General features: G+C 41.0%; 1 protein-coding gene across 4 annotated transcripts in view; it reads left to right on the plus strand.

The window, feature by feature from the left end:
- dcc (DCC netrin 1 receptor) overlaps positions 1 to 26,175 on the plus strand; it is a 356,620-nt gene that overhangs the window by 320,689 nt on the left and 9,756 nt on the right. For all 4 annotated transcript variants that reach the window (XM_084934587.1, XM_084934589.1, XM_084934590.1 and 1 more), the window contains one exon: positions 13,108 to 13,256. In XM_084934587.1, the coding sequence (XP_084790713.1) occupies positions 13,108 to 13,256 (149 nt within the window). The remainder of the gene's footprint in view (positions 1 to 13,107; positions 13,257 to 26,175) is intronic.

The following is a 26,175-nucleotide window of genomic DNA, read 5'->3' on the forward strand; positions in this document are numbered from 1 at the left end:
TTTTATAAAGAAGATTAGAGCAACAATTGTCATGTAAAGCTGTGAATATGTGTAGAACATGTGTTTAAATTTCAAAATATAATGATTAACCAAAGCGCTTGTGCGCTGTTCTTTTGCATTGAAGTGTCTGTAATTCTTATTAATTCCAACTTATGTATATTTACTGTAATCAAAAGGTCTTTGAATCCTTCACAGTACAAAGCATGCTTAGATTATGAAATGCCAACAGCTTTGTACCATTCCTCTACTGAACCACTAGCAGGACAATAAGTAAAGTTTGTCTTGTAATGATGACACTTTTTTTAAATTCCTCTTCTGCTTTGCGTCTGCAGCCGGTCCCTAAGATGCAGCCTCTTGCTGATTGGTTTGTCAGATTCCAGTGACTTTGTGTTTAAGCTTGGTTCTCTCCAGTGAGCCTCTGTGCTTTGCTTAATATTTTATTCAGGGAAGTTGAATGCATTAGCCTCAGGCTTCTACACTGTGTGTGTATTTGTAGAAAGATATACTGTAACTGGCCTTGACATTAGCCAGAGGGTTGGATCTGATCTGGACCGACCTTCCTCTGTTCTTTCTTTCGCTTTTTATGTTACCTGTCGGTTTCTCCATATTCCATATATCAAATCTCCCTCTCTCTCTCTCCCTCTCTCTCTCTCCCTCTCTCTTGCTCTCTCAGGCATTATGTTTGACCAAAAAAAATTTTGGTCTCACGGGAATCAGAGTCCCCTCTGATTCTTTTTACTGGTGTTCTCAGTCAGTAACCATGTTGGATTGAAATATCTTAAAAATATGAGCTGGGTTGAAATTTTTCACAGTTATCCAAGAAGAACAGAAAATAAAACCTCCCGGCTTTGCTCAGTACCTGATTTTTCTCAATGTCTGTCATCAAAACTCATTTTTGTGGCTTCCTGGCAAAGAATTCAAGCAACGCAGCGGCTGTGAACCTGTCTGCGTAGTTGTTGAGTCCTGTCACATCTTAAAGACCTCACAAGATGATATTATTCCAGTAAAGCAGTTCACTCTCAGACTGCAGGCTTACTTGTAGTTCTAAAGCTAGATAAACAGGCAGAGGCTTCAGCTATTAGGACCCTCTCCTGTAGAACCAGCTCCCAGTTTGGGTTCAGCACAGGTGTAACAACTTTGTAATAGGCCCCGGGGTAGATACCCAAGCAAACACACACACACACACACACACACACACACACACACACACACACACACACACTGTGTATAACAGTAATCAAAAGTAACTGTAGCATCTTTCCAGCTTCTGATCAGCACCATGGACAGCAACTGGGTAACACAAGGTTTCCTTTATGATTTATAGTCATGGCATGTTCTTCAACCACAAGCTGAAACAGATTTAACCTCCCAAAAGTCATTAAACACAAGTGGAACATCTATCATCATGGAAAAAAGAGATTATTAACAACAGATCCTGACGGGCTAACTGGGCCAGTTCAACGTAATAAAAAAGTACACTCATTTAGTTTTTCTTTTTGTTTGGCTTATTAAATGTCATTCACAACGCGACTGCACCGACTCTATGATACATTTGCACAAGAACAAATTGTCGCATAGCTGACGTCAACTGGTCACAAACCTTTTCCATAAATGACAAATTTTCCTCAAATTTCCACAACTGTTTTTGTTTTTTTCAGTAGATTTAGGAGAAAAACATCTCTACTTTGAAAAGTCATACTTTCCATTTTGACAAAGCTAATAGTTATGGCTACCTCAGGTCAATCATTGCTTAGTTATGCCTCTGGGTGGAATGGAGACTTCCCATAATGCACTGAGCCCTTTGCAGCCACTGTTAATAGCATTAGCTTTACTCTCTTCTATAGTTTGTGTTGTCGTCTTGTTTGCTGTTCCTGGTCTCTCTCTGCTTCTCTTTCCTGCTTATCTTTTGGCTCAAACCCCAACCTTCTACCTGAGGTCTCTTCCTGTGAAAACGGATCTTTAGATTCTTGGCCCTCTTGGTCTCATGCTGTAAGGTCTTTGCTTTGCGATAATAAAGTGCCTTGAGACAACTGAACTGGCACTATGTCAGTGAAATCGAATTTAGTTGGAGAGGTGACTGAGACGTCAGAACTCTACAGGTGGCACTAAAGTGAGTTGTCAATCAGAGGTCAGTCACTTGGCTCGGGGATGAGATGAGTACCTCAGCACCTGCTCATCTGACATTATTTCACTTGTCGTTGCAACAAGTCACTGAACTTTATTGACTATCTCTGGTCTCATCACTCCTGACTTCTGCCCTTCTGAGCTTGATCAGCAGTTTCATCGTGAATGTCTGTACCCTACAATAAAGGTAAATAAAGTCAAGCTAACTAATTTAATTTCTAATAATCAGGACTACTCCCAGCTGAATTTTTAAAGCTCTGGTTAATATTAGATTGCACATCACTATGTGGTTCTACCATGTCCTTTTAAAACTTTAAGTCCAGAAAGTGTTCCCCATGAGATACGAGAAAATGAAGTATACTGGAGGCAAGAACACCACTTCTCTTAGACATTCCCTAATTCCCTCTCGGTTTTCTTTACTTTACTCTTTCTTTGTCCTTTGTCTCGCTTGTTCACTGTCTTTTTTTAGATCTTTCTGTCCCTCTGCGCCTCATCCTGTCATACTGTCTCTGGTAGCCTGCAGCAATGAGTAAGGGGGGGGGGGGGTCTTACAGTACATGTGATCCCTGGGCTCTGTTTGTATGTGTGTAGCTGTATTTGTTGTGCATTTCCTCTTTGGTTAGGTGTGTATCACCTCTGTGTGTGTGCGTGGGTGTATACAGTTCCATTATGGCTCTGTTTACATGCCCAGGTGGCCTCAGATTAACATTGATTTTTGGCTCCTGGAAATCTTTCGCTGAGAAATCGCGAGCCTGGGGCGACAACTCCGAGAGACCTGCCGCTCGCCCCGCGACCCCGCCCACCCTTACTTTAGCCCCCTCCCTACAACAGAGCCTCAAAGCTAGGCAGCGCTACCTCTATTCCCCACCCCCCTCCAGGGAGAAAAAACATACCAGTGAGCGATGGCTTTTGATGTTCATTGTTGGTCTTGTTTGTGTGTTTATCCAGGTCTGAATGACTCCCTGGGTGAAAATAATGAGATGTTTTCATGGTATAATTGGATTGTTTGGGTGAGACAGAAAAAGAGAGAGGGGAAGAGAAAGCATGTGATGGAGCATGTGTGAGATTATGTAGTTTTCTTTAGATCAGGGGTGTCAAACAATGCAGCCCAGGGGCCAGAACCTGTGCACCAATGGGCTAACTGGAGGGGTTCATAAAACATGAAGTAATTGCTTGCTTTTTATTTTAGTAAAACTGACTATTATTGCCAGTATGTTGATGCCAGCATTAGCCTGCTAAAAAAAAAGTAAAAATAAATAAAATATTTAATTTAAAAGCATTTCTAGATTTAAAACTCTTTCAAAAATCGTAAAGGCATAAAATAAAATTTTTGTTTTACTTACAAAATTTCTACATGTGGAGGTTTTATGCCTTTCCACTGTGATCTGTAAATTTAAATGTGCATGTCATGGCAACAAACTCCATAGATGTGGAAAAACTGAAAATGTACATATTAGGCTTATTAACCCTCTCAGGCTCAAATTAAACTTTTTGTTGCTAATGCACAACCAAGTCCTGCAGTGGTACTTCTGAGTAAAAAAAACTCATAAAATATGTATGTGGGGTGATCAGGTTGTTAGTTTTTAACTGTTGCAAATCTGCAACGCCTGCCTTGAGAGGGTTAAAAATACTCAGTAAAATGTGTATTCCTCCAACCTTCACTGTAGGCTGCTAACCAATGATTGACATCACAGTCACTTTTATGTACAGTTTGTGCTCAACTCAAGATTAAAGATGAAGGACTTTAGAAAGCAGGACTTCTGATAGCAGTATATCTTGAGCAAGAGGTCCAAGGAGACTGGTTGGCCTCCACTGGTCAGAAGAGAAAAATTTGTGTTTCCTGATCTATTGGCAGGTGGTTGGCGGCACTTGATAGGTTAAATTCATTGCAAAGAGGTGTACAGTACTGTGTATTGTTTAAGTCACTGAAAGATTGTTCACAGTTCACATGGAAGACACCAACATTTCTTTAAGCAATCAGCAACTACTCGCCAAATGGGAGCAAAAAGAAAACTGAGGCTGTTCAGTTGTAAAAGTTTTGCATCAAGAGGTGCGACTTTTAGTTTGTAGAGCAATAATCTCCATTTCCTGTTTGGGTCACATTTTTTTAAGATTAATTGCCAGTCTGAGAGTCGTTGGCAAATGTTTGTAAGTAGGTGGGGTTTTTCCATGGAAACTATGGGTGAATGCAGCTATCTGCTAGCAATCAAAGCAATGACAAGGAGGTTTTTGGTGCAGCACCCAGTTACAGCCAACAACACTGAGCCCAGCCTCTTGGCCACTGGTCATGGAATACACATTTTTACCTGCCAACCAGAGGTTGCTACAGTGTTGCTGACAGGTCTCTTGGTCTGCATGATGTTCAGCGTTGTAAATCCAACCTCCTTCAGGCTTCTTTCTTGAAATATCCATGTTGCATCTTTCAAAACAGTGTGATTGAATCATAAGTGAATGCTGTCAGCAGCTTCTATTTTTGACCTTCAGCTGAAGCAGACCACAGAAAGCTCCACCGCTCTGCTCACTTATTTTATATCACTTTATAAATTGAGACCTTCTTCTCTTTTTAAATGGAGTCTCCAAAGCCCAACTGCAGACTAAAGTGTGATGGTGGGCAGTTATTCACCTAAATTGGCCTGAATGTGCGGTTTAATGCTGGAAGCTGTAATGGGATTGTCTGACTCGGTGTCTGATACTGAGAAAAGACATTACAGCCACAGCTGGAGGCAGACACAGAGCCAGCTGTGATGGATGTTTTTAAGGGCACACCTTCATCTTGCCTCAGAGGAACAGCAATATTACCAATGAAAAGCTCTGGTGCTTTAAAATGGTTATCTGTAGCAATTGAATGGTCGTGTTAGGGCGGAGAAAGAAACGTGTTTTATTTTTTTTATATTCTCAAATCATCCATTTGACGACTCGTTTTCTAGGGATTGGAATAATTGCTACCCTTCACTATACAAACGGCATGGTAGTTTATTCTAAGGGTGACGCTACAGAAAATATCAGGGGTTGGTAAAGTCATTATGGTTGAATATATAGCAAAAATATATTGGTGCAGTCAAGAAAAAACTAAGAACAGGATCTGAAACGGTGAAACACTGACCCACACTGACAAATAATTCATGTTGTATAATTATCATTTCATCATCATGCAGATAAAAGACAGGTCAAAGCTGTGATCTCGTATTCTTATGACCTTTTACTGGCCATATCATGTTAGAGATGAAAGATGAAGGTGTTTTGAAAGACTGTACCTGCAGGTATGCAGAAATTGTGATGGGGGTTTAGAAGAGGATGGAGGAGGGAAGAGTTGGTCTTCAATCTGCGGTTTGATCAGACATGGTGAGGTGATCAGGATGTGCTCTGAGGCCTTAAAACATCAAAGGCTTCATACTCTGTAATATTCAAATTAGAAAGTTTAAGGTACTTCAAGTCTCATTTTACAGAAGCCAGTAAAACCAAAAAGACAGGAAAATAGGATTAACAAAACCTGATTAACGGGTATGAAAAAATGTAAATGAGATGTTTTGCTCACAAAAAAATCATATTGAATCTTTTTATGAGGTATTAACTTATCAATAAAGTTGACTAAAACAATATTATAGGGTAGCGGGCTGTTATCGATATTATGAGATTTTGTCATCATGTAGAGATACTAAGAGAAGTTGATGTGAAATAAAAAATTCTTACTAAATTAGGAGAATAATAACACTAACTTCTGACGTATATTGATACCGTATCAGTATCGTAATGTTATAAATCGCCCTGCGATAGACTGGTGACTTGTCAAAGGTGCACTTGGTGTTTCGTCTTAGGCTCGTCTGAGATAGGCTCATATGAAAATGGATGGATATTATACAAAATCCAAATTAGAAAAAAAGTTACATAAAACAAACAAAAAATACAAAGTAGAAAACAGTTTTAAAAAGGAACAAATGTATGAGGTAGGACAGATTTCCCATCTCTTTTTCTGCGGCTGCAGAGCTGAATACAGCCTGTCCAGTAAGTGGTGCTGAGGGTGGTCGGGGTTTCCATGATGGATAACATTTGACTTCCTCTACACGACAGCCACAGTCATTTGGATGACCTTTGCATCAGCTGATGGAGGAATCCAAATAATGTATTGATTCAAACTGAATTCAGACTGAACCACATCCATCTGCACTTATTTATTTTCGGCATACTGCCAGAAATAAGTGCAGACTGAAATAGCCATCTGCTTTAGATAACCAGGTCCCTGACTGAATTATAGCCAGCTCTGAATATAAACTGCTTTCTGTTTCAGAGTTTCTCTCATGAACCGCTGTGTGGCAGGCAGGAGTTGGACCCAAAATGCAGGTCTCAGACTCAGGGGATGAACTCAAAGTCACAGCTTTATTGGCTGGCAGGAAAAACATACAAACTAAACTAAACTGGGAAACAACAAACTAAAACTCACAGTGAGACACAGGGAGATCCACACAGCATGAGGGACGACACGACACTGACTCAGAGAAACACAGGGTTTAAATACACTGGGAAATAACGAGGGGAATGAGACACAGAAGGAGGGCACAGCTGGGAGAAATCAGGACCGATGAGACAAGCAAAGCAGGACACATTCCCATAAGACACGGACCTTCAAAGTAAAACAGGAAGGATCACACACAAGTACAATAATACAAGAATCACAAAGAACTAAAAACGCTGGGTCAGGAGACCCAGGACCGTGACAGTACCCCTCCCCCCCCCCCCCGTAAGGGCTGGCCCCAGACAGCCCAAACCCAGAAAAACAAAACCAAACAGAAAACAACCCAGGGCGGGCGGCGGGGGCCCAGGACGGAGGGCCCAGAACAGAAAACAAAAGCAGAGCACAGCAAACACCGGAGCCCAGAAAACAGCCCAAACACAGTGCAGTTCAGGGGGCCGGCCGCGCGGAAGGCAGCGGCGGCGGAGACGACGGAGCAGTTCAGGGGGCCGACCGTTCGCCCTCCAGCTGGCGAAGCAGGAGGCTGGACGGGCTCCTCGGGCCCTCCAGCTGGCGAAGCAGGAGGCTGGACGGGCCCCTCGGACCCTCCAGCTGACGAGACAGGAGGCTGGACGGGCTCCTCGGGCCCTCCAGCTGACGAGGCAGGAAGCTGGACGGGCCCCTCGGACCCTCCAGCGGAGACAGGAAAGTGCTGGCCGGGCTCTCCAGAACCCCCAGTGGAAATAGTCACTGAACCAGGGGGCACAGGGGCCCCTGGCACATGCAGGGCTGAACCACCAGGCACACGGGCCTCTGGCAGGGACGCAACAGAACCAGCAGGCACACGGGCCTCTGGCAAACACAAAGCAGACTGCAGCTGCACTGAGCAGTGACTCAGCTCAGGCAGCGACAGTCCGGTGCAGTCCTCAGCTGGCTTCTTAACCTCCAGGGGTCCAGAGTCAGCTGGGGGCTGAAACCCAGCCTCTGGGGAGGCCCTGGAGTGCATCTCAGTCTCAGAACTGGCCAGCTCTTGAGGAATGTTTCCATTGTTATTGGGTTTGTCTCTCTGCTTAGGGTAAGAAGTTGTTGAACTGTCCTTTATGGGTTGAACTGACATAGTTTGCTGTACAGGAGGAGTAGGTGAAGGTGATGGCTAAACAGGTGGTGGAGCTAATAGCTGACCTGCAACCTGAGCTGGTAACTGAGCTAAGGGCAAGTGAGCAGCAGATGCTGGGGACTGAGCTCGGAACTTAACAGGCACATGAGCAAAGGACTGAATGGGTAATCGAGCTATGGATTGCACAAGTGGCCGAACTAAGGGTTGAACCGAACAATGAATAGCAGACTGGGCTAAAGGCAACGTAGGAGGCTGGAGTGATAGCTGAGGTGAGAATGGAGCTAGCGGGGACACAGGAGACGAAGCTTCAGGAGGCTGGGCAGCTAAGTGAGCTTCGGGCTGGGCAGTTTTTGGAAAAACAGTCTCTGAATTAATAGTCTCTGACTGAACACCCTCTGAGCTAGCAGACACAGAGTTAATTAGTCCAGGCTCAAACAGAACAGAATTACCACAGTTCTTTGCATTGTTATGGCTAGGAGGAGCATGAGAAGAACAGTCTTTTAGGTTGCCTAAATGGAAAATATTGGTCTCAGAGGAAACAGTCTTTTTCTTCTCAGCCACAACATAAGCAGACCTTGGGCCTTCAGACCCAGTAAACTGTACAGTTCCACTTACACACGCCACAGGCGTTTGCACTGGTGAAGTCCTGGGTTCCGGCGGTGGCACTTTTCGTTGCCTGTGCTGCCGCCGCTTCCCCCTGGAAATGGGAGCGGAGGTAGTGGTGGTTGCCGGTAATGGCAGAGAGGGTGAATCTGACTCCTCCTCCTCTGACCACATCGCTGCGAGGAAAGAGGCAGGTGAGCGGTGGTCAGAGCTGGACGTGGAGGGTGAAGAATTCCGCGGCAGTGGCGTGGAAACCCCCTTCCGCTTTAATGGCCACTGCTGCGTTGCAGAGAGCTCCACCTGATGCCGCAGCGGTGGTGGTTTCGGCACTGAATACCGGGAGCGGGTGAGAATGGCTAACTCTCGGGCTTGCAGTACCTCCCGGGCCTCGCGTATCATATTTATTGCGTCCATAAATCCTCTGAGTTGACCAAAGTGGGGGTTCCTCTCCAGGATGGCTTCAATGGCCTTGACTCCCACGGTTACAGCCCGAACATCATCAGTGTGGGAAATCCGCTCTACCAGACCTTGGATGCGGGCCAAATCAATTTCCCGGGCGGAGCCTGCTGAGTCCATGTCTGGTCGCGTCGTACTGTCATGAACCGCTGTGTGGCAGGCAGGAGTTGGACCCAAAATGCAGGACTCACAGACTCAGGGGATGAACTCAAAGTCACAGCTTTATTGGCTGGCAGGAAAAACATACAAACTAAACTAAACTGGGAAACAACAAACTAAAACTCACAGTGAGACACAGGGAGATCCACACAGCATGAGGGACGACGCGACACTGACTCAGAGAAACACAGGGTTTAAATACACTGGGAAATAACGAGGGGAATGAGACACAGAAGGAGGGCACAGCTGGGAGAAATCAGGACCGATGAGACAAGCAAAGCAGGACACATTCCCATAAGACACGGACCTTCAAAGTAAAACAGGAAGGATCACACACAAGTACAATAATACAAGAATCACAAAGAACTAAAAACGCTGGGTCAGGAGACCCAGGACCGTGACAGTTTCTCTCCAAATCTTGAATAGAAACTCAAAAAACTATGATGGCAAGTCAAGATTGTAATATACTAATATAATAACATAAAAGATAAAATTAAGATAATAAAACAGTATAAATAAATTCTAGATAAAGTACCAAAAGTCCACATTTTAAATTTGAATATAACTTTGAGATGTTATACTTTACAGTTTTGTAGTATTCCCAGTTTTTGTTTTCCCACTAATAATAATGATGATGATAGTAATAATAATAGTGTTACTGTTAATTTTTTTTCTTCTGCACTTTCTGTTTTTTTTTGTTTCTTTTCATCGTAGAAACTGACCTCCATATAATTCAAGTAGAAGAAAACTATTCTAAGCCTTGGATCACAAAAATCATTGGTCAGGTAGCTAGAGACACACATGGGTCAAACCAGACAGAAAACGGGAAAAAAGGTAAACAAGCAGACAAAGAAACATAAAACTTTTCTATGAAACGGATGAGACGTCGTCTGACTCCCTCCAGAGATGCGATATCTTCTCAAAGACAAGTTTTTTTTTGTTCTCCGGATCAATAACCCCGCCCCTTCCATCTTCATCTCCTATCGCTGTAAATCTTTCCATCTTTGCTTTCGACCCAAAAGCAGACACAGACACCTCTGATGTGACCCCCGGCGGGCATTTCACACCTCCACTCCTGCTTGTCTGGTAAATATATCCACCTCTCTCTGAGCAGACGAGCCATGGGTCCCCCCACCTCCGCCCCCCATCCCTCTCTGATAAACCCCCTGAGGGTGAGCTAGGCACCGTGAAACTCTCTTTTATGGCTTTCACCACTGTGGATGTGTAACCTTTGCTTCAGCTTTATAGTGCGGCAGCTCATTGTGTTTTTCCACATTTTTTTTTCTTTTTTTTTTTTTCTGGAGCTCAGTTCAGTTTGGATTCAGTCTGACAGCAGCGTGCTGAGAAGTCATACAAACGCATTTGGTCGTGCTTCAGTTGGAAATGAAGCTGGCAGCAATTTCTCCACCAGACGTAGAGACATTCAGAGCCGCACAAGGTCAGTATTACTGTGAAAGCCGGACTGAAAAATACAGACTCAAAGCCACTCTGGTGCCCGTCCAAGGTCAGTACACTCCACAAGTCTAGATGAAAAATGCTAAGCACATTTATATTTTTAGTTCCCTTCTTCCAGCTCTGGTGGGTGAAAAATGCAAAGATACAGGTGGTCAGGTTCAAATTGTATACGCAACCCAGTGTAAATGACATCTGACTGTTGTAGCCACACTTCTAAAATATATTTTAAAAAATGACAAAACAAGCTCATATTCAAAGGAAAAATAAGGTAATTGAAGGATCAGTGGTGTAGCAATCTCTGCTTAAACTTATTACAGTATAACTGTGCTAGCAGCATAAATCATCTTCACTCATTTGCAAAAATTGTAGAAACCCAGATAATTGGTCAACTCCTCCATTGATCAAACACAGTTAGATCAGAGAGCCAGGCCAGCACTGAGCCAAGTTGACAGTGTGCACATTTTGACACCAATTTTGTTTCTTTCAATCAACAGCCAGCATGACTGCAGTGTTTCTCTAATCCCAAGAGATTTATACTTCCAAAGCCAGTTTTGCTTTTATAATGTGATAAAAAGGACTTTGCTGCCTTCTTTACAAATAGTGTATATTCTTTGTTGAGCGTGTGGACAGTTGGTGTTGTACTTCTGTTGTTCGAACAATTACCTGCTTTCCCATTTTGTGCTTTAATAAATTACTGAGTACACAGTATAACGTGAAGTTTTCTACACCGTTAATGTTTAAAGTAGTTTAAAACTTGGCAGTCTCCGGTGTAATCCACTCCTATCGAAGATGTTCCAGGTGTTTTGTTTCTCAGGGAGCAGAATAGATATATTGATCAAGTGAAGTGAAGTAGTGCAGGGCAGCGAATGGAGGAGGGGGCTGTGGGTGGAAGAAGCCTCAGGACGTCTTCAGATATGAGGAGGCTATTCAGGGACTCAGGGATGAGGAAAAAAATGTCTTTGGTCTCCAGTTTTTTTCTTTTCATCACCTTTGCTTTGTAGTGCGTATGGGGGGATCTTTCAATTTCCTGTTTGTATTGTGGAGACAGCAGTTACATGTATTTATTGATATATTTTGTCTTTTATTCATTAGTTTTTCTTCTGCTTGAATGCCAGTTTTATTTTGTTCCTAGTTGCTTTCTTTCCTTGTTAGTTGACTTTGTGGTCCATTCCAAGTATTTCTATCTTTACATTTCATTTTTATTGACTAAGAGCGATGGAGGACAAATGGACTATACGAATTGGAAAGTGTTAGATGAATGGGTGGATGGATTTTCATGCAGATGAGTGAATGGCTCAGACTCTAAATCTGTTTGCAGTCTGATGGCTCAATTTGTCATTTAGAGCAATCAATAGGAGCTCTGTGTTATCAGGTCAAACTACAGACTACATGGAGGTCAGTATTAAATAGCAATTTTCAGGAAACAAGCCATTCTGCAAAACAAGGCCTGGCCTGATTATCTATTAATAAAATTTCACTTTGTGGAACAGCTCAATAGTAACTGCAGGCCACAGAGCCTCAGGCAACCAGATTTGTAGCCAAAAGAGGAGAAAGAGCATTAGAACCTTTAATTGCTTTGACTAATACTTTTGAAGTCTGTAGTACCCCCTGGTGGCCTGCCCAGTTAGCAGTTCTAGGTACTACCAGAGGATAAGTACCCACTTGGGATATCCCCAGGAAGTCAATAACTTCCGAGCCATTTTTCCGTTTGCATAAATGCCTCTAATATTTTTAGGCAGCTGTAGCTTAGGAGGAAGAAGGGGAAGGCCAGTAATTGGAAAGTTGGCAGTCCCCATGTTGAAGTGTCCTTGGGTAAGATATTGAACCCGAATGTGCCTTCACTGCATCCATCAGTGTGGGATCATTTTATTCTGTGTGAGCACTCATACTACACACACATAATAAAGTGCTGTGGATGTGTGTGTGAACAGATGGGTGTGGTTTGTAGATAAAAGTGCGTTGAGTATCCAACAAGAAAAAGTACCATGCAAGTACTCATCCATTTTAGAGGAACTCTAAAGTGATGCAATACCTGGCCAGCAGTCGGTAATACAAAGGTGACTCTTGTGGTCCTTTCTTTTTTCTTGTCGTCTTGTTTCAATCTTTGTTTTTTGTCTGCAGTTATTTGTTTTGCTTCTTTGTGGTGGATTCCTAGTAGCAAGTCAAAGAGAAATACTACCAAAGATTTTTTATGTTTCATTCAGTGTTTCCCATCAACACTGTTGAAATGGGTTTCTTCTGAAAACAAACCAGATGACAATTCCACAGGCAAGTTAAAGCATATTTCTGTCAACAAGGTCAGCGTGCACATCCATCTCTGTTTGCAAAAACCAGCAGTTGTCACCCATCCTGCCCGGATTATACTTTCCCTGATATTGTTTTTTCCAAACAGATGGATTTTCCCTCTATATCTTGATAAAAACCTTCCCCCATCCTCATCGCTGACATCACCCACATTTGGTGGAAAACAACTCAAAATGAGAATGTAAAACAGGCCGTATACAGTGACATTCTAGCACTCATTAGCTGATGCGCTTTCAGTACGTCATCGACAAGCACAGCATTGATTAGGTTCAGTTCAGTCATCCTAGTTGTTGTTGGAACATCATAACTTAAAAAAGTGGACACTACATGAAAAACATTTTCAAAATTGATGTCAGCAAGTAAAAGTTGAAAAAAAAACCCCAACAACTCCAAATCCCAGGAGCAAACACTTGTTGAAAAAAAACTTAATCTGTGTCTCCAGGTGCGAGCCTCCCGAAGCCTCAGGTGAAGACGGCCTCTCTGGGTCAGGCCGGTAAGGCTCGCTCTCCCCTGCTGCCTGTCTCAGTGCCCACGGCGCCAGACTTACCAGAAGAGGGAGGAACAAAACCCGCGGAGGATTCAGCTGCCAATGTAAGTCTGCATTGTGAGCATGTTGTAGCGGGCGTTGCTGATTGATGTTTTGCACTACACCAACATCATAGAGGCGAGTGTCCTTGTTACACATTGTTTCTGTGGGCCTTTAGTCATAGAAACAATGAATGTCTTTGTCTTTATGTTAAATTCAGTTGCAGCATTGATTTAACACTGTTTAGACAGCTGTGTGTTCTATGTGTTGTTATAGAAACCACGAATCACAAATAGTTACTCCAGCAATTGGTTGTATCAACTGGTGTTCTGCTGCTCAGAACTGTTTGAGGTCATCTACTGAAAAATCCTCTTAGAGGTTTCTTTGAAGTACTGATTTTGGTCCTTACTGTTCCTAAATATCTTTTGGAGGAACCTTTGAGAAAAGATGGATACACAACCCCCTCATGAAAAAAGAGGCCTAGGAGTGGCTAAAAGTTAATGTAAACTGCTAAAATATTGTGCTAAAAATACTCAATGAACACCTACACTTTAGAAGAATACATTTAAAATATTCTAAGTTATATTTTGCGCTTCAAATCTTTTTTTCCGAGGTGTATCCTTATATTTAACAATATTATACTGCAAAGCTCATATTTTTTACAGAACAGTATTGTTATTTTACTGTTGTTGTAGATTAGAGGAAGTTCAGTGTAAAGTAATAGTTAAAAGCTATCAAACCTAGCAACCTGGAATTTTACAGCAACTTTTTAACAGTGTAATGCCAGATTCAGGTGCCAGTTTCTCCTATACTACTTCAAGTGATATTTTATTGTTTCTGTGGTAGTGATTTGTTTGAAATTGACTGAAGTAACTTCTTTGAAAGATTAAATATTACAAGCCAGTTATTTTAAATGAGCTGTAGTTTCAGTATAGTAATGTGGTATATAGTAGCGGCAGCTGCAGTAAAAGTAGTACGGATTTGATATTTGGCATCCAGGCTCCATGAGGAAATGCATACCTCAGCAGGGAGTGAGCAGAGAATCGGGAGTGATGATAATAACTTCCCCCCCTAGGGGAATGTTGACTCAGAGCCTACAGGTGGATGTTTGCAGAGGTGGTTTTTGAAATGCTACGTGCACAGCATCAGCAGTGAGTGGCAGCAAAGCTCTCAGATGAGCTGAGTGAGCAGAGCGCCGACCGCTTCGGTGCTTCAGCATGTGAAGTAGGTGTGACTGATATGTACTGATATGCACTTTGCACATCATGTCCTACCTATATTTTACACTCCACCCCTCCGCTCATAATCGCTACATATTTCTTATTTTCTCATTTGTATCTATCTGTCAGTAGTTGGCATAAACCCCTTTTGTGTGTATCTATTTTTTATATTTCTGTGCCACTGTTTTTTTGCCCTATGGCACAACAACAAATTCCTCGTTTGTTTACAATAAAAGTGATTCTGATGTTTCATTGCAGAGAAAAGCACATTTATGGCAACAAGTACAATGTGTCATCAATATTATCATTACAGAGACTGTAAATTGCAATAGAGCTGATATCTTCACATAGTTTAGGAAAGAAACTGAATTCAGGGTACGTCGATGAGGAGATGCTGAAACTGTTTATGGGGATTTTGCTAGAACTCCTAAAATGACAGTAAAACTGCAGTGAAATAGCTTCATAGCAAGTTAATAGTCTACACAGTACAGCAGCGTCATTTTTAGCAGTTTGTAACCACAAAAATTTAGCGTAATTTCTTGCTTTTGTGGAGATCCTCAATCTTCTCAGAGTGCATCAACAGCCAATATAATGTGCCGTTAAAATGAATAGTAAGACAGTAACAGTAAGATTAAATAAACTAAGCACATATGTAAACTTGCACTATTTCTCCTATAGAACAGCAGCTGCGTGGCGTCTTGCTATAGTAGACGTAATAAAAATGTGCTTGCAGAGGTTCTCTGTTGCCTATCTTCTGGTCCACACCGACATCATAGCGTCTTTTTCAAATAACGGGAGGTTTGTGCAGGGTTATTGTGTCCTGAGTGTGTTTCTTAACTATTGCAGACAGGAAGTGTCAGTAATGTTCACAGAGTGACAAATAATTATATAAAGTTCACATAGTAAAACGGTGACAGAATCCCTTAAAATTAATCATTGAAATGTGATGAGTAAGTAATAGTTAGCACAATTAGCACTGAAAAAAATTACACGCCTTCAATGTAACAACAATAAAGGTTTGAGATGATCACATTTAATTTAATTGATTTCATTTAAAGTGTTTCTATTATCTTAACCTTAACTGCTATATTCATGTAATTAATTATGTATTCATCCAAGCTTCTTATTTTCTCTTGATACGGCACAATAACACTTAATTAAAATGCACTGATGAAAGATACACATTCAATAATAAATTAATTCCTAAAATAGGAAATTATAGAGTACAACAAATGAATGATAATTTGCGGTAAAGCACAACTTGTGTAGTTGTGCTTTGCTTTATTAGACATAAAAAATGTGGTTGCTGGCGTTCTCTGTTGCCTTCAGATCTGATATTGGTCCACACCGACATGATAGCGTCACCACAGCAGCAACCTGAAAACAAAAAGCAAGCTACAGGATGGTATGTAACAAACAACAAAACATGTTTCTGAGATAGTTCTAATCCAATAGATACCACAAAAACAAATACAGTTGAATAGAAGTAGTTATGAGCAATAGAGTCACCCATTCTGCAGATGTGAAGGAGGCAACTATCCATAGAAACCAAAGCTGTGAATCTTTAAAGTTTCATGGTTTACCATGGAAGTCTGTGGAGTGGCCTATAGTGGAACTGCAGTTCTTAGCATTTCTGCACTGGCTTTTTTTAGGCCTGAAAATTGCAGCTTGATTCAAAAGTCAGTTAATGTTCTCCATCAAGTGTGTGTTTAATATGGGAATGCCATCCATACTGGAAGGTGCAAACAAGCTTATTCTAATTAACTTCTGATATGACTACTCAATGATTAGATGATCTGATTTGATGAGTCAATTACGAAAGAAACTTCTTGATGCATTCTCAATCATCCAGGAAAGTAAATCTCCAAAAGTTGAATCTGTTCATCTGGACGTAGCGTTTCTTTACGAAAGAAACTCACCTCAAAAACTGTAAAAATGAGCTTTGTTTATTGTTCATCATTTTAAAATAAAGGGGGGGTCTTGCAAACCTTCAGATAACCAGAAACGGGTTGTAAAGCCAAGGCACACAGAAAGAAAAATAGAACGGAAGGTTGAAAGAGGTTGGAATAAACAGACATTCTCACACAGGTGGAGATTTGTCACTACACCTGTTTCCTTCCCTCCAGCGTGTCGGTGGCCTTTCAGCTGTGGAATAAAACAGTGTTCATTAGTGAGTGAAACTGACAAGTGGGGGGGAAAGAAATGGAAGGGGAAAAGAAGAAGAGCAGGGGAAACGGAAAGAGAGAGCCTCGGTGAGAAATGGGTGTAATAACAGAAAATAGAGGAGAAAATAGAAGAATATAAAAGCAAGCAGGGGTTTATGGTGAGGTTGAGGTGGTAAAGGAAGAAAGAGGGTGAAGGAAGTTAGATGGAGGATATATTAGGAAAGTGAAAGAAGGGGCAAAGAAAGGCTTAAAGGGCATGAAATGAAAAAGACAATGGTGGAGGCATTCGAATGAGGAAAGGATAATTGTCAGAGAAAGAGGGAGTAATAAGAGATAAAGGGGTGACAGGGAGGATGAGAAATGAAAAATGAGTAAACAGAACAGCAAGGAGAAGGTGGACTTGGAAGAGAAAAGGGGGCTGAAGGAGGGCACAAAGGAGGAAAAGGAGAAAGAAGATGACTAAAAATTACAGTACAGGATGAGAAAGGAGAGGTAGATGAAGGAGAAGTTATAGAGAGAGACTCGGGAGTAAGCGGGGTGGCAGATGGGGAGGCTGATGGAGAGGAGAAGAGTGAAGGAAGGAAGGGAAGAGAAGAAGCAGAAAGATAAATGACAAGAGATGATGTGGAGAGACGTTGGACGTCGGGACTTGTTAAATATTCATATGTGACTCAAAGACAATAGGACAGGAATGGGGGGGGGGGGTTTCCACGGCAACAGGAAAAGAGGAGAGAGGCCAGAGGAAGAAAAGAGGAGAAGAGAGGAGAGAGAGGTGAGGGAGGTAAAATGAAGGAAAGATTAGAAGACCAGGAGAAAAGAGGACAATATGTGGAAGAGAGGGGGACAGGGGAAAGAGATGGTTACCACGATAACAAGGGGAAAGGGATGCTGTAATAAGCGAGGGGAGAAGCAGGACAGAGAAAAGGAGAGAAGAAGTTGGGAGGTTATAGAGGAAAGGAAATAAAGACTGGATGATAAAGATGAGAGCAAATCAGCAGAGAAGCTGATAAGGACGAGTGGAGAAAATGAATTGGAAGTATGGGAGGAAGGGAGGGTGGGATAGAGAGAGGGAGGGAGAGGTCTTAAAGGTCAGCAGGTCTGTCCCTTCATCTGCTGCTCTATCTCTGTAATTGATCTAGTCTTTTCCCATCAGCCCCCTGGCCTATCCATCAAACACACACACACACACACACAGCTAGTTAATAGACTGTGACACAGGGTGAGTGACTAATGTCAGTACAGCACAATGGTGCTTTTATTATATTGTTATACCTGCAAACTATCATAGAAAGAAGGGGAGCAGAATAAAATTGGACTTCTATAATGTTTTTGGCCTCAAGCACATTTTTTCTATTGAAAACACAACTCCTAGAAAAATAAGCCTGCATCATTCTTTAAATCGGCTATACATAATTTGGTTTTAAGGTATTTTCAGCAGTGTGTTGTTTCTTCTACAGTGACATAGATGTGTGGCTGTATGGATCTGTTCTAGCAACTCTCCAGCCTTCCATGTGTGTATATTTAAATCCTGAGGCAGGCAGAGCAGCACCAAGCAGGCACCAATGAAAAGAGACATTGTATTAAATCGGAATCAGATGCTATACTGCTTCCCATTCCTGAGAACTGGATCTAAAACAAATATTCTGTTTTGCTTTTTATTTATTCATTCTGATATCTGATTCTGATATTGTCTTTTCAAAAGTATTAACAACTTTGCTGTCATAATTTGGGTTATATTATTATTTCCTTAGAGGCAAAGATCACTGCAAATCTGTACCAAGCTTTGATGATGATGAAGATGATGAAGATGCCCAGTTACAGGATGACAACGCTTCTATACATAAAACACCTGGGCTTACTGAATCATTTGATGCAGGTGCTGTGACCTTCATTATCACTGGATTGCAATCCAAATGAAACACCTGTAGGATATTTTAAACCAACTTGTTAGAGTTTTCTTCCAAGATCATCATCAAAACTTAACATGAGGGGAATCTTTAGAAAAAAAAGTGTCAGGACTAGGAGAATCAAGGCATATTTAAGCTTTTCTAGTGCTAGAACTGATTTTGACCTACCTGAAAAAACCCCGTTCACAGCAGTGCTTCTCTGCTGGGTGCCTGTCAGTGCAAGAGAAACCACAGAAAAAAACTAAAGGCTAAGAATTCCAGCATACCCCAGGATATTAGGATGAAAACACCTTACTAAGACACTTCATGTTGGTATTTCCTAAAATTTGTCTCCAGGAACTAAATGGAATTCAGTGAAATGTTTGTTGAAGTGACAGGAACAGGACTCTTTGTACCTTTGTATGAGTGTCTGTGCTGGCCTCAGTGTGATCTGGACAGCAGGCCGCAGATGGTCCATGGACATCAAAATGAACCAAGTGGCCTCTAACCTCACCCACCAAAGACATCCTCAGACTCTTTATTCTTTGAGTTTTATTCACTCTGAGTGTAGAATTCGGAATTTTAGACTTTCTGAAAGTCGGAAACGCTTACTGAACATATACGTTACTATCAACTCACTGAAGTGACATCTTATCCCCACTTCTTCCTGTTTGAGCATCTCTGCTTCTATTCATATGATAAAAATGATAGAAAGAAGTAGACAAATCAAGATCTACAGAAAGTAGCACTTTCCCAGGCTACCACATGGCCTTAAATATTCCCAACACATTTTTACCTTCTAACACCTGCCCAGCATGTTATTGTGGACTTTTTATCCATGAAATGAAAATGATTTGCAAATGCTATAAACCCATATTTTATTCAAAAAAGGGGACAGAAACGATATCCAGTGTTTAAACAGAGAAAAGAGAAATATTAGCTCATGTAATTTCAGTATCTCTGGTAACATGTCATCTTGACCCTATGCCTACAGGGCGAACCATTTCTCATTCACTATCGATAACTCCCTCCACAGTTTTCCCTTCTTCTCAGGTTAAGAGCCTTGGTGTCACATTAGACAGTTCACTTTCCTACAAATCTCACATCAGTAATCTCACCCATTCTGCCTACTTCCATCTACGCAACATTAACAGATTACTTCCTTCTCCTTCCCACACAGTCTACGTCCATTCTTGTCCACGGTCTTGTTACCTCCCGTATTGACTACTGCAATTCTGTTTTGCATGGCCTCCCCCAAAAATCCCTCCATAAGCTTCAACTGGTTCACAACTCTGCTGCTCGCATTATCACCAGAACCCCGTCCTACCAGCACATCACCCCTGTTCTTCAGGAACTTCACTGGCTCCCGGTGAAATTGCAGATAATATACAAACTTCTTCTGCTGACCTTCAAGGCCATTCATAACCTCGCACCTCCTTACCTTTCTGACCTGTTAAGCACTACCTTTCCTGCCCGCTCACTTCGACCTTCTTCTGTCCAGCTTTCTGTGCCTTCTTTCCGCCTCACCGCCATGGGAAGCAGAGCTTTTAGCTGCTCTGCTCCCAGGCTGTGGAACTCTACCCCCAGATATAAGAAACACTGGTTCTCTCCCCCAGTTTAAATCTCAACTCAAAACCCATCAGTTCAAATCTGCATATTCACTGTGAACCCACTGTTTGTTCATTTTATCCTGTGCATTTGTTTTATTGTTCTTCATTGTGTCATTGTTATATTATGTGTTTTTATCTATTGTACAGTGTCCTTGGGTGTCTTGAAAGGCGCTTTATAAGTAAAATGTATTATTATTATTATTATTATTATTATTATTATTATTATTATTATTATTATTATGTAATGTGTATGTGTTAGTCCCCGTAGGGAAATTACTCCTCTGCATTTAACCCATTCACCCATTATTATTATTAAAGCATCTCTTCATCCTAAATAGATCATGTTTTGACACTTTGCTCATCCAGCTGGCCACAGAACAACCTCACCAGGCAGTTATTGGGCGTAAACATGTAGTAGCATCTAATCTCAATGCGAAAATTAGTATGTGCAGTCCAGGCTTTTTGAATTTGTCCTTCATAAGCACAATCTGTTCATAATCACTCCCAATTCACTATAATGCAATGCATCTTGCTTTACAGATGCCACAATGGGCGTAAAAGCTGATGGTGAAGGTGCAAAATGATTAAAAGAAAACTTCTTGATTTGCTTCTGACTGTTGAGTGAACTATTTAATGTCCTGTGGGGAGAGAAAATAAGTCAACAAAGAGGTGATACCACACAGACCCACATTTTCTTACTAACAGCTTATTCAGTATTTCTGGCATTTGTTCAATGCAGCAGAAAGTCTGTCGATCAGTTCCTTTGTATTCAGCTCTGTTAAATGGCACCACGCCTCTTTGCATCTTTATGTCTCCTCCAAGTCTCCCTGATCGCTCAGAACTATGAGACATTTAACGCGTTATGCATTTCATTGCTAACTCGTAGGAAAGAAAGAGTGGGATACTTGGACAGATGGAGACACGTAACCACATTTATCTAAGTCAGTGTGAAACAAGGTTTGCATGTGCTCTGCTTGCTCTGCTGTGTCGGGATGAATCCCTGACAGAGCACAGAGGAGTTTCATTCAAGGTCAACAGGTCGACAGGGATAACCGGATATCAGAGGGAAACATAGAGTATCGATGGGCGTTTTATCCCATCGATGAAGCATTTACTGACTCGTTGAAACTGCTGTTACAGGTCAACAAATGCGATCAAAAGGTCACTGGGTTTTTTAAGGATTTTTTTACACCCGCTTGTGATTTATATAGAAGAATTTTCTGCCCATGTGAAGTGGGCAATCTACAGCAGTGTGGAGTTCTGAGATGAGCTTTTATGTTCTCATTCGAAATAAAAGAGGAAGGTCACAAGGTCACACTCCCCATGTGTTACACTGGCAAAAGACAACCTTACAAGTGCAGTGTGTCCTTCCTTTTCCTTAATGTGAATCCACAACAGGTCTTTATGTCTAGAGCGAGCAAGAGAGATTTATGTCACCTGCTCGACAGCTATGAAGGAGAGATTAAAAATGAACAGAACCTGGTGAAGGAGGTTTTTTAAGCCTGTTTTTACAAAAAAAACATAATTTAAATGCTAATTTTAACCAAAATGTGTTTTAAATTAGATGGAAAATTGTCTTCAGAGGAAGCTACATGAGCCACTAGATTAAATTATACTGGCAGACATACATGCCAAAGTGCATATAAAGGACAATGTAGAACAATAGACAATAGAAAAATGGGCCTGGTAGAAGCCAAGAGTATTACAAGGTGAAGTAGCATTGGATATCTCCCAAATTAGTTATCACAGGATAAATCTGGAGAAACTAAAACAATGCATGAATAAACTAAAAGTATCCTAAAGTATTCATTGATTGGGCTCGTAATTAGCATTATTGGCATGCTGCATTCAGTATAATTTGAAAGAACAGTTTATCATGTTTTTCAAATCATTAAAAACCGTTTTAGACACCAATTTATTGTCTGAGTTGAACAACAAGAAACATATTTTGCATATTGAGTAAATTTGATCAACAGAACTGGGCTTGATCTTTCCTTTTCCGTCCTGGAGGGTCCTTCTACTTGGATCAAGCTTGTCATAGTTATTAAATGCCATTATGAAGACGAAGGTTGCCAAGCTTGGCACAGTCAGTACAGCAAAATCCGTGATATAGCATAATTTTTGTTACTGAATGGAAGGATAAAATTATAGAATTGTGGAAGTACTTTTTCAGATCTCTTTCAGGCATCTCAATGGGGACAGACTTTCTGTATCTGAAAAATATCCCAAATATTTTTGCTATACAGGGAGCCTATACAGTAGATGTTCAGTTTGGCCAAATAGCAGCACTGTTTTAACTCTTCAAATCAACATTAAATAATCACAGGAAAGTGTTTAAACAGAGATTATTAACACATTTATATGTAAATGCATATTAGCCGCCTAGCTCAATCGTTTCTGCTGATTAAGGACCTTGGACTGTACTTCATACGTTTTTTTGCTCACTGCCGACTTTTGGGCTTTAAATATATTATCTCCCCCTGCTGGCAATGCAACTTCTTCGTGCGTGTCCATTTGAATTTTTTTTCTAATTTCTTGATTAATCAGCGATTATGTAATTCTCTTCCTGAAATATTTCAGTTACCCTAAAAATGCAGGATGTAAAACAAAATGAAAAGTATCCGTAAGGATGAAATAAATCAGTAAAAACACAAGGAAGCATGCAAGGACTTTAACCATCAGTGGATGTATTCCAGTTGCCCAGCAGCTCCCTGAAGGGTTGTCTACACACGAAGCAATCCACTTGCCCTGCATTACTTTTAATCTGACAGGTGGTCACTAGCAGATATTGCAGGTTCCAGTTGCCTAGGTAACTCTGTGATGTATTTACTACTCAAAGGAAGCTGTGAGCTGTGTAGGAACAAATGTACAATGACATTTCACTTCACTAACTGAGAAGCAAGATTCTTTACACGTTTGGCACTGCAGCTAATACTACACGGTAATAATTTGTAAAGAAGTGAAATCTGTGAATATGATGCATCTTTTAAGTAAAACTAATCCAATCACATTTACTAACAAGTTACTTACATTTCAGTAGTGTGTATGATGTAACTGCATCAGTTGTTGGCATCGAAAGTTTTTTCAAGGGATGTTTGCTTGACCAACTTTCCCCTTCTCAGAATGCAACTAATGAAAGATAAAATAAAGGATATGAGATATTACGCAATGATACCTTAAATTATTTCAGTTTATTAAAAAAATAAACATTACTGCAGCTTTCAGTGTAAATCGAATTCTCTATGCTTTGAAAACTCTGACATTCTGATGTCACAGGACTGTCAGTTAGGTGGTAACTGGTATACGGACTGCTGCTGCTGGTGGATATTTCTTTACTGCTGTTGATGTTTTAAATGGGGGCAGTATAAAAGATCTATATATGACTGGAGGGGGTGTTAACTTGTCCCGAGGCAGAAAACCAGTCGAAAGCTGACCCAACATGATCCATCTGTTCAGGTTAAAAGCTTTAACTGAACCAAACTCATGAGAGGTGTTTAACTGTAGACCAGCAGGATTGATTCCCCCCTCAAAACAGGATAGCAATAATAATTAAAAAATATTTTTTAACTTAATCTGTATTTTTAAATATTGCATTTGACAGGCCTTTCAAATCCCACAAAGACTAATATTTTACATTTTACAAAAAATCATTGCCATCATGTTTATATTTTACATTACGGTGCCAAACATCCAGATTAGCATCATCAGGGTTGCAGATGGGTCGTGGTTAGAGGAAATCAGGGGATAATCTGACTTTTAAACCAAAACATGAGCACAAAAGTATAAATTAGTATATTAAATATAACTCATATTAAAGCATTACTATCAATAACAGTGTAACCCAAAGTTTTCTTTATTATTTTATTGTGCTTGTAAGTAAACCACTTTTTTGTGTGTGTCAACACACAAATCAAACTTGTTATTTTTCGTCAGTAAGAACTATCTCAAAATTTAAGTGTTCACCTTAATCAGTCCCAGAATGAGCAGATTTAAAGTGATTGTACAATTTTTTCACACAATATGGCTGCTTTCTAAGCTTTGGTGTGTCATATGTGTTATTAATCTAATAAATGTTGTATAAAAATATTTGAGAAAGCTTTCAGATTCTGCATCAATATGACTGAACACAAGCCCACAAAGTTGATGGACACCACCTCTGTTAAGCAGACCTGGTCATTTCTCCAATATTGTACAGAATTAGAATTAACAGTAAATTGGAAGATGACAGTATAGTCGCATGTTAGCAGTTAAGGGGATGATTACCTGATCTGATACCTTTCAAAATGTGTGTGAACAAGCGCATGATGGCACAGGCAACGACAATTTTTGAATACCTAATAAAAAGAGTGCTTGTTGGGGGGTTTTTTTGGCTGGGAAGGATTTTTAAACCGTCCTTGAAGATTTTCGACCCAGCAGTCCACTGACAGACTGACTGTGTGCAGATGAAGGAATTTCAAGAGCATTGTTGCGCTCCACAGGAGGCTCTGCAAGGTCACAAAGGAACCCCAAAAGTTTCTAAGAAACTAAAGTTCTCTATAACACAGAGGCTGATATTAACGTCAATGATTCCCCTGTCAGGGGAACAGAATGCACAACAATGGTATGCATCACAGGGCTGGAAGGAGACAAAGAAATCTGTTGTCCATCTGCAGTTTGCTAAAGATTACATTGACTACTTGTATGTGGCTTAAGGGGTTCAATTCAGAAAGCCAAGCATATGCACTGGAGTTCTGCAGTCATATTTATATAGAGTCGCTGCCGTATAATGAAGGACTTACACAATGACTGTGTACAACACTAATTCTTTACAAGTATATATATTGAGGGTCTTGTACATTGACAACATTTTTCGATTAAAGTGTGAGAAATATCTCCACAGGGCCTTTATCGGTTTTCCACAGCACACTGAGGAGAATATTGAATTTTTTTTTTTTCAGCTGCAAGGACAAACTCTGCATGAAGGCCACGCTCAATATAACACGCCGAGAATGTGTGTCTGTGAGAGACGAGCACTTGACTGTTACACACACACACGCACACAGATGAAGGCACTTAAGTTGGCACACTGAGAGGTGACAGTTTGTATAGTCGGACAGAACAGGCCATTACACAGTGATCACACATTTGCAGGATATTTAAGTGAAGCCATTCACTCTATAAGTGTGCCCCATCCTTGGAAACGCTTGCAGACCAGTGACAGCAACAACTCTAACACATTTGATGCAGTCGTCTCGGGGGAGAACTGTTAGCTAAGCTCATTATTGCTGGTTTTATTCTTGATTAAGCCCATTAACTAGAAATCCTGTGAACTTTGAATTCCTGTTGATCGCTGTCCAACTTTTTACTCTGATTTCCCTCCCTCGGGCAGCCATTGGTTCCACATCAGTCAGACTGCAGAGACTTGAAACCTGCTGCTGATAGATAATCCATCACAGTCAACACGGAGTCACCTTTTATTTTATTCAGTTATAAGTGCATATTGAAAAGTTTGCACTGCACTGCCAGGCAACAATAACTGAACTCTTGACAGAAATCAAATCAGACACGAGGTTCACTGTGATAGATTAGGTATTTGCAGCCACTTACGACACTGTGCAAGTTGACTCACACAAAAATGAATGAATGCATCAAAGAGTGCAGAAGAAACACATTAAGCCTCTTAAAGGTATGGCTGGGGAAATGGTTTTCAGCAGTGAAAAAGGTGTGATTTATGTCCTTTCACAGCCTAAATGTGTAGCATTCCTGTTCTCAGAGAAAAGGTCCAAATAAGCTGACCTCCTGTTTGTTGTCTTAGTAAACTGATGGATTTACAATATTAGGTTTTGGAGCTAAATTAAGCCGTAATACGGCTGGCAGTTCAAGAAAGTGGTTACATCCACAAGAAAATTGGTTGACAAGTGGATGATTTTCACATGTTTGGGTTTTACATAACTAGTGCTGAGTTGTCAGTCTGTAGCCCATATTCAGCCTCCCCATGAAGAGTGTGCTTTCGGGACATAGTTTTGTAATAAAACCCATCACGCCCCACAGAATGTCTTGCTTCCACGGCTGCTAACAGTGCTGTCAGCTGAAGTGGCAATCACACTGGTGCTACCAAAGTGTG

Source organism: Perissodus microlepis, chromosome 7, assembly GCF_051167445.1.
Source record: "Perissodus microlepis isolate ML-2025 ecotype Zambia chromosome 7, ASM5116744v1, whole genome shotgun sequence".
Taxonomy (NCBI): Eukaryota; Metazoa; Chordata; class Actinopteri; order Cichliformes; family Cichlidae; genus Perissodus; species Perissodus microlepis.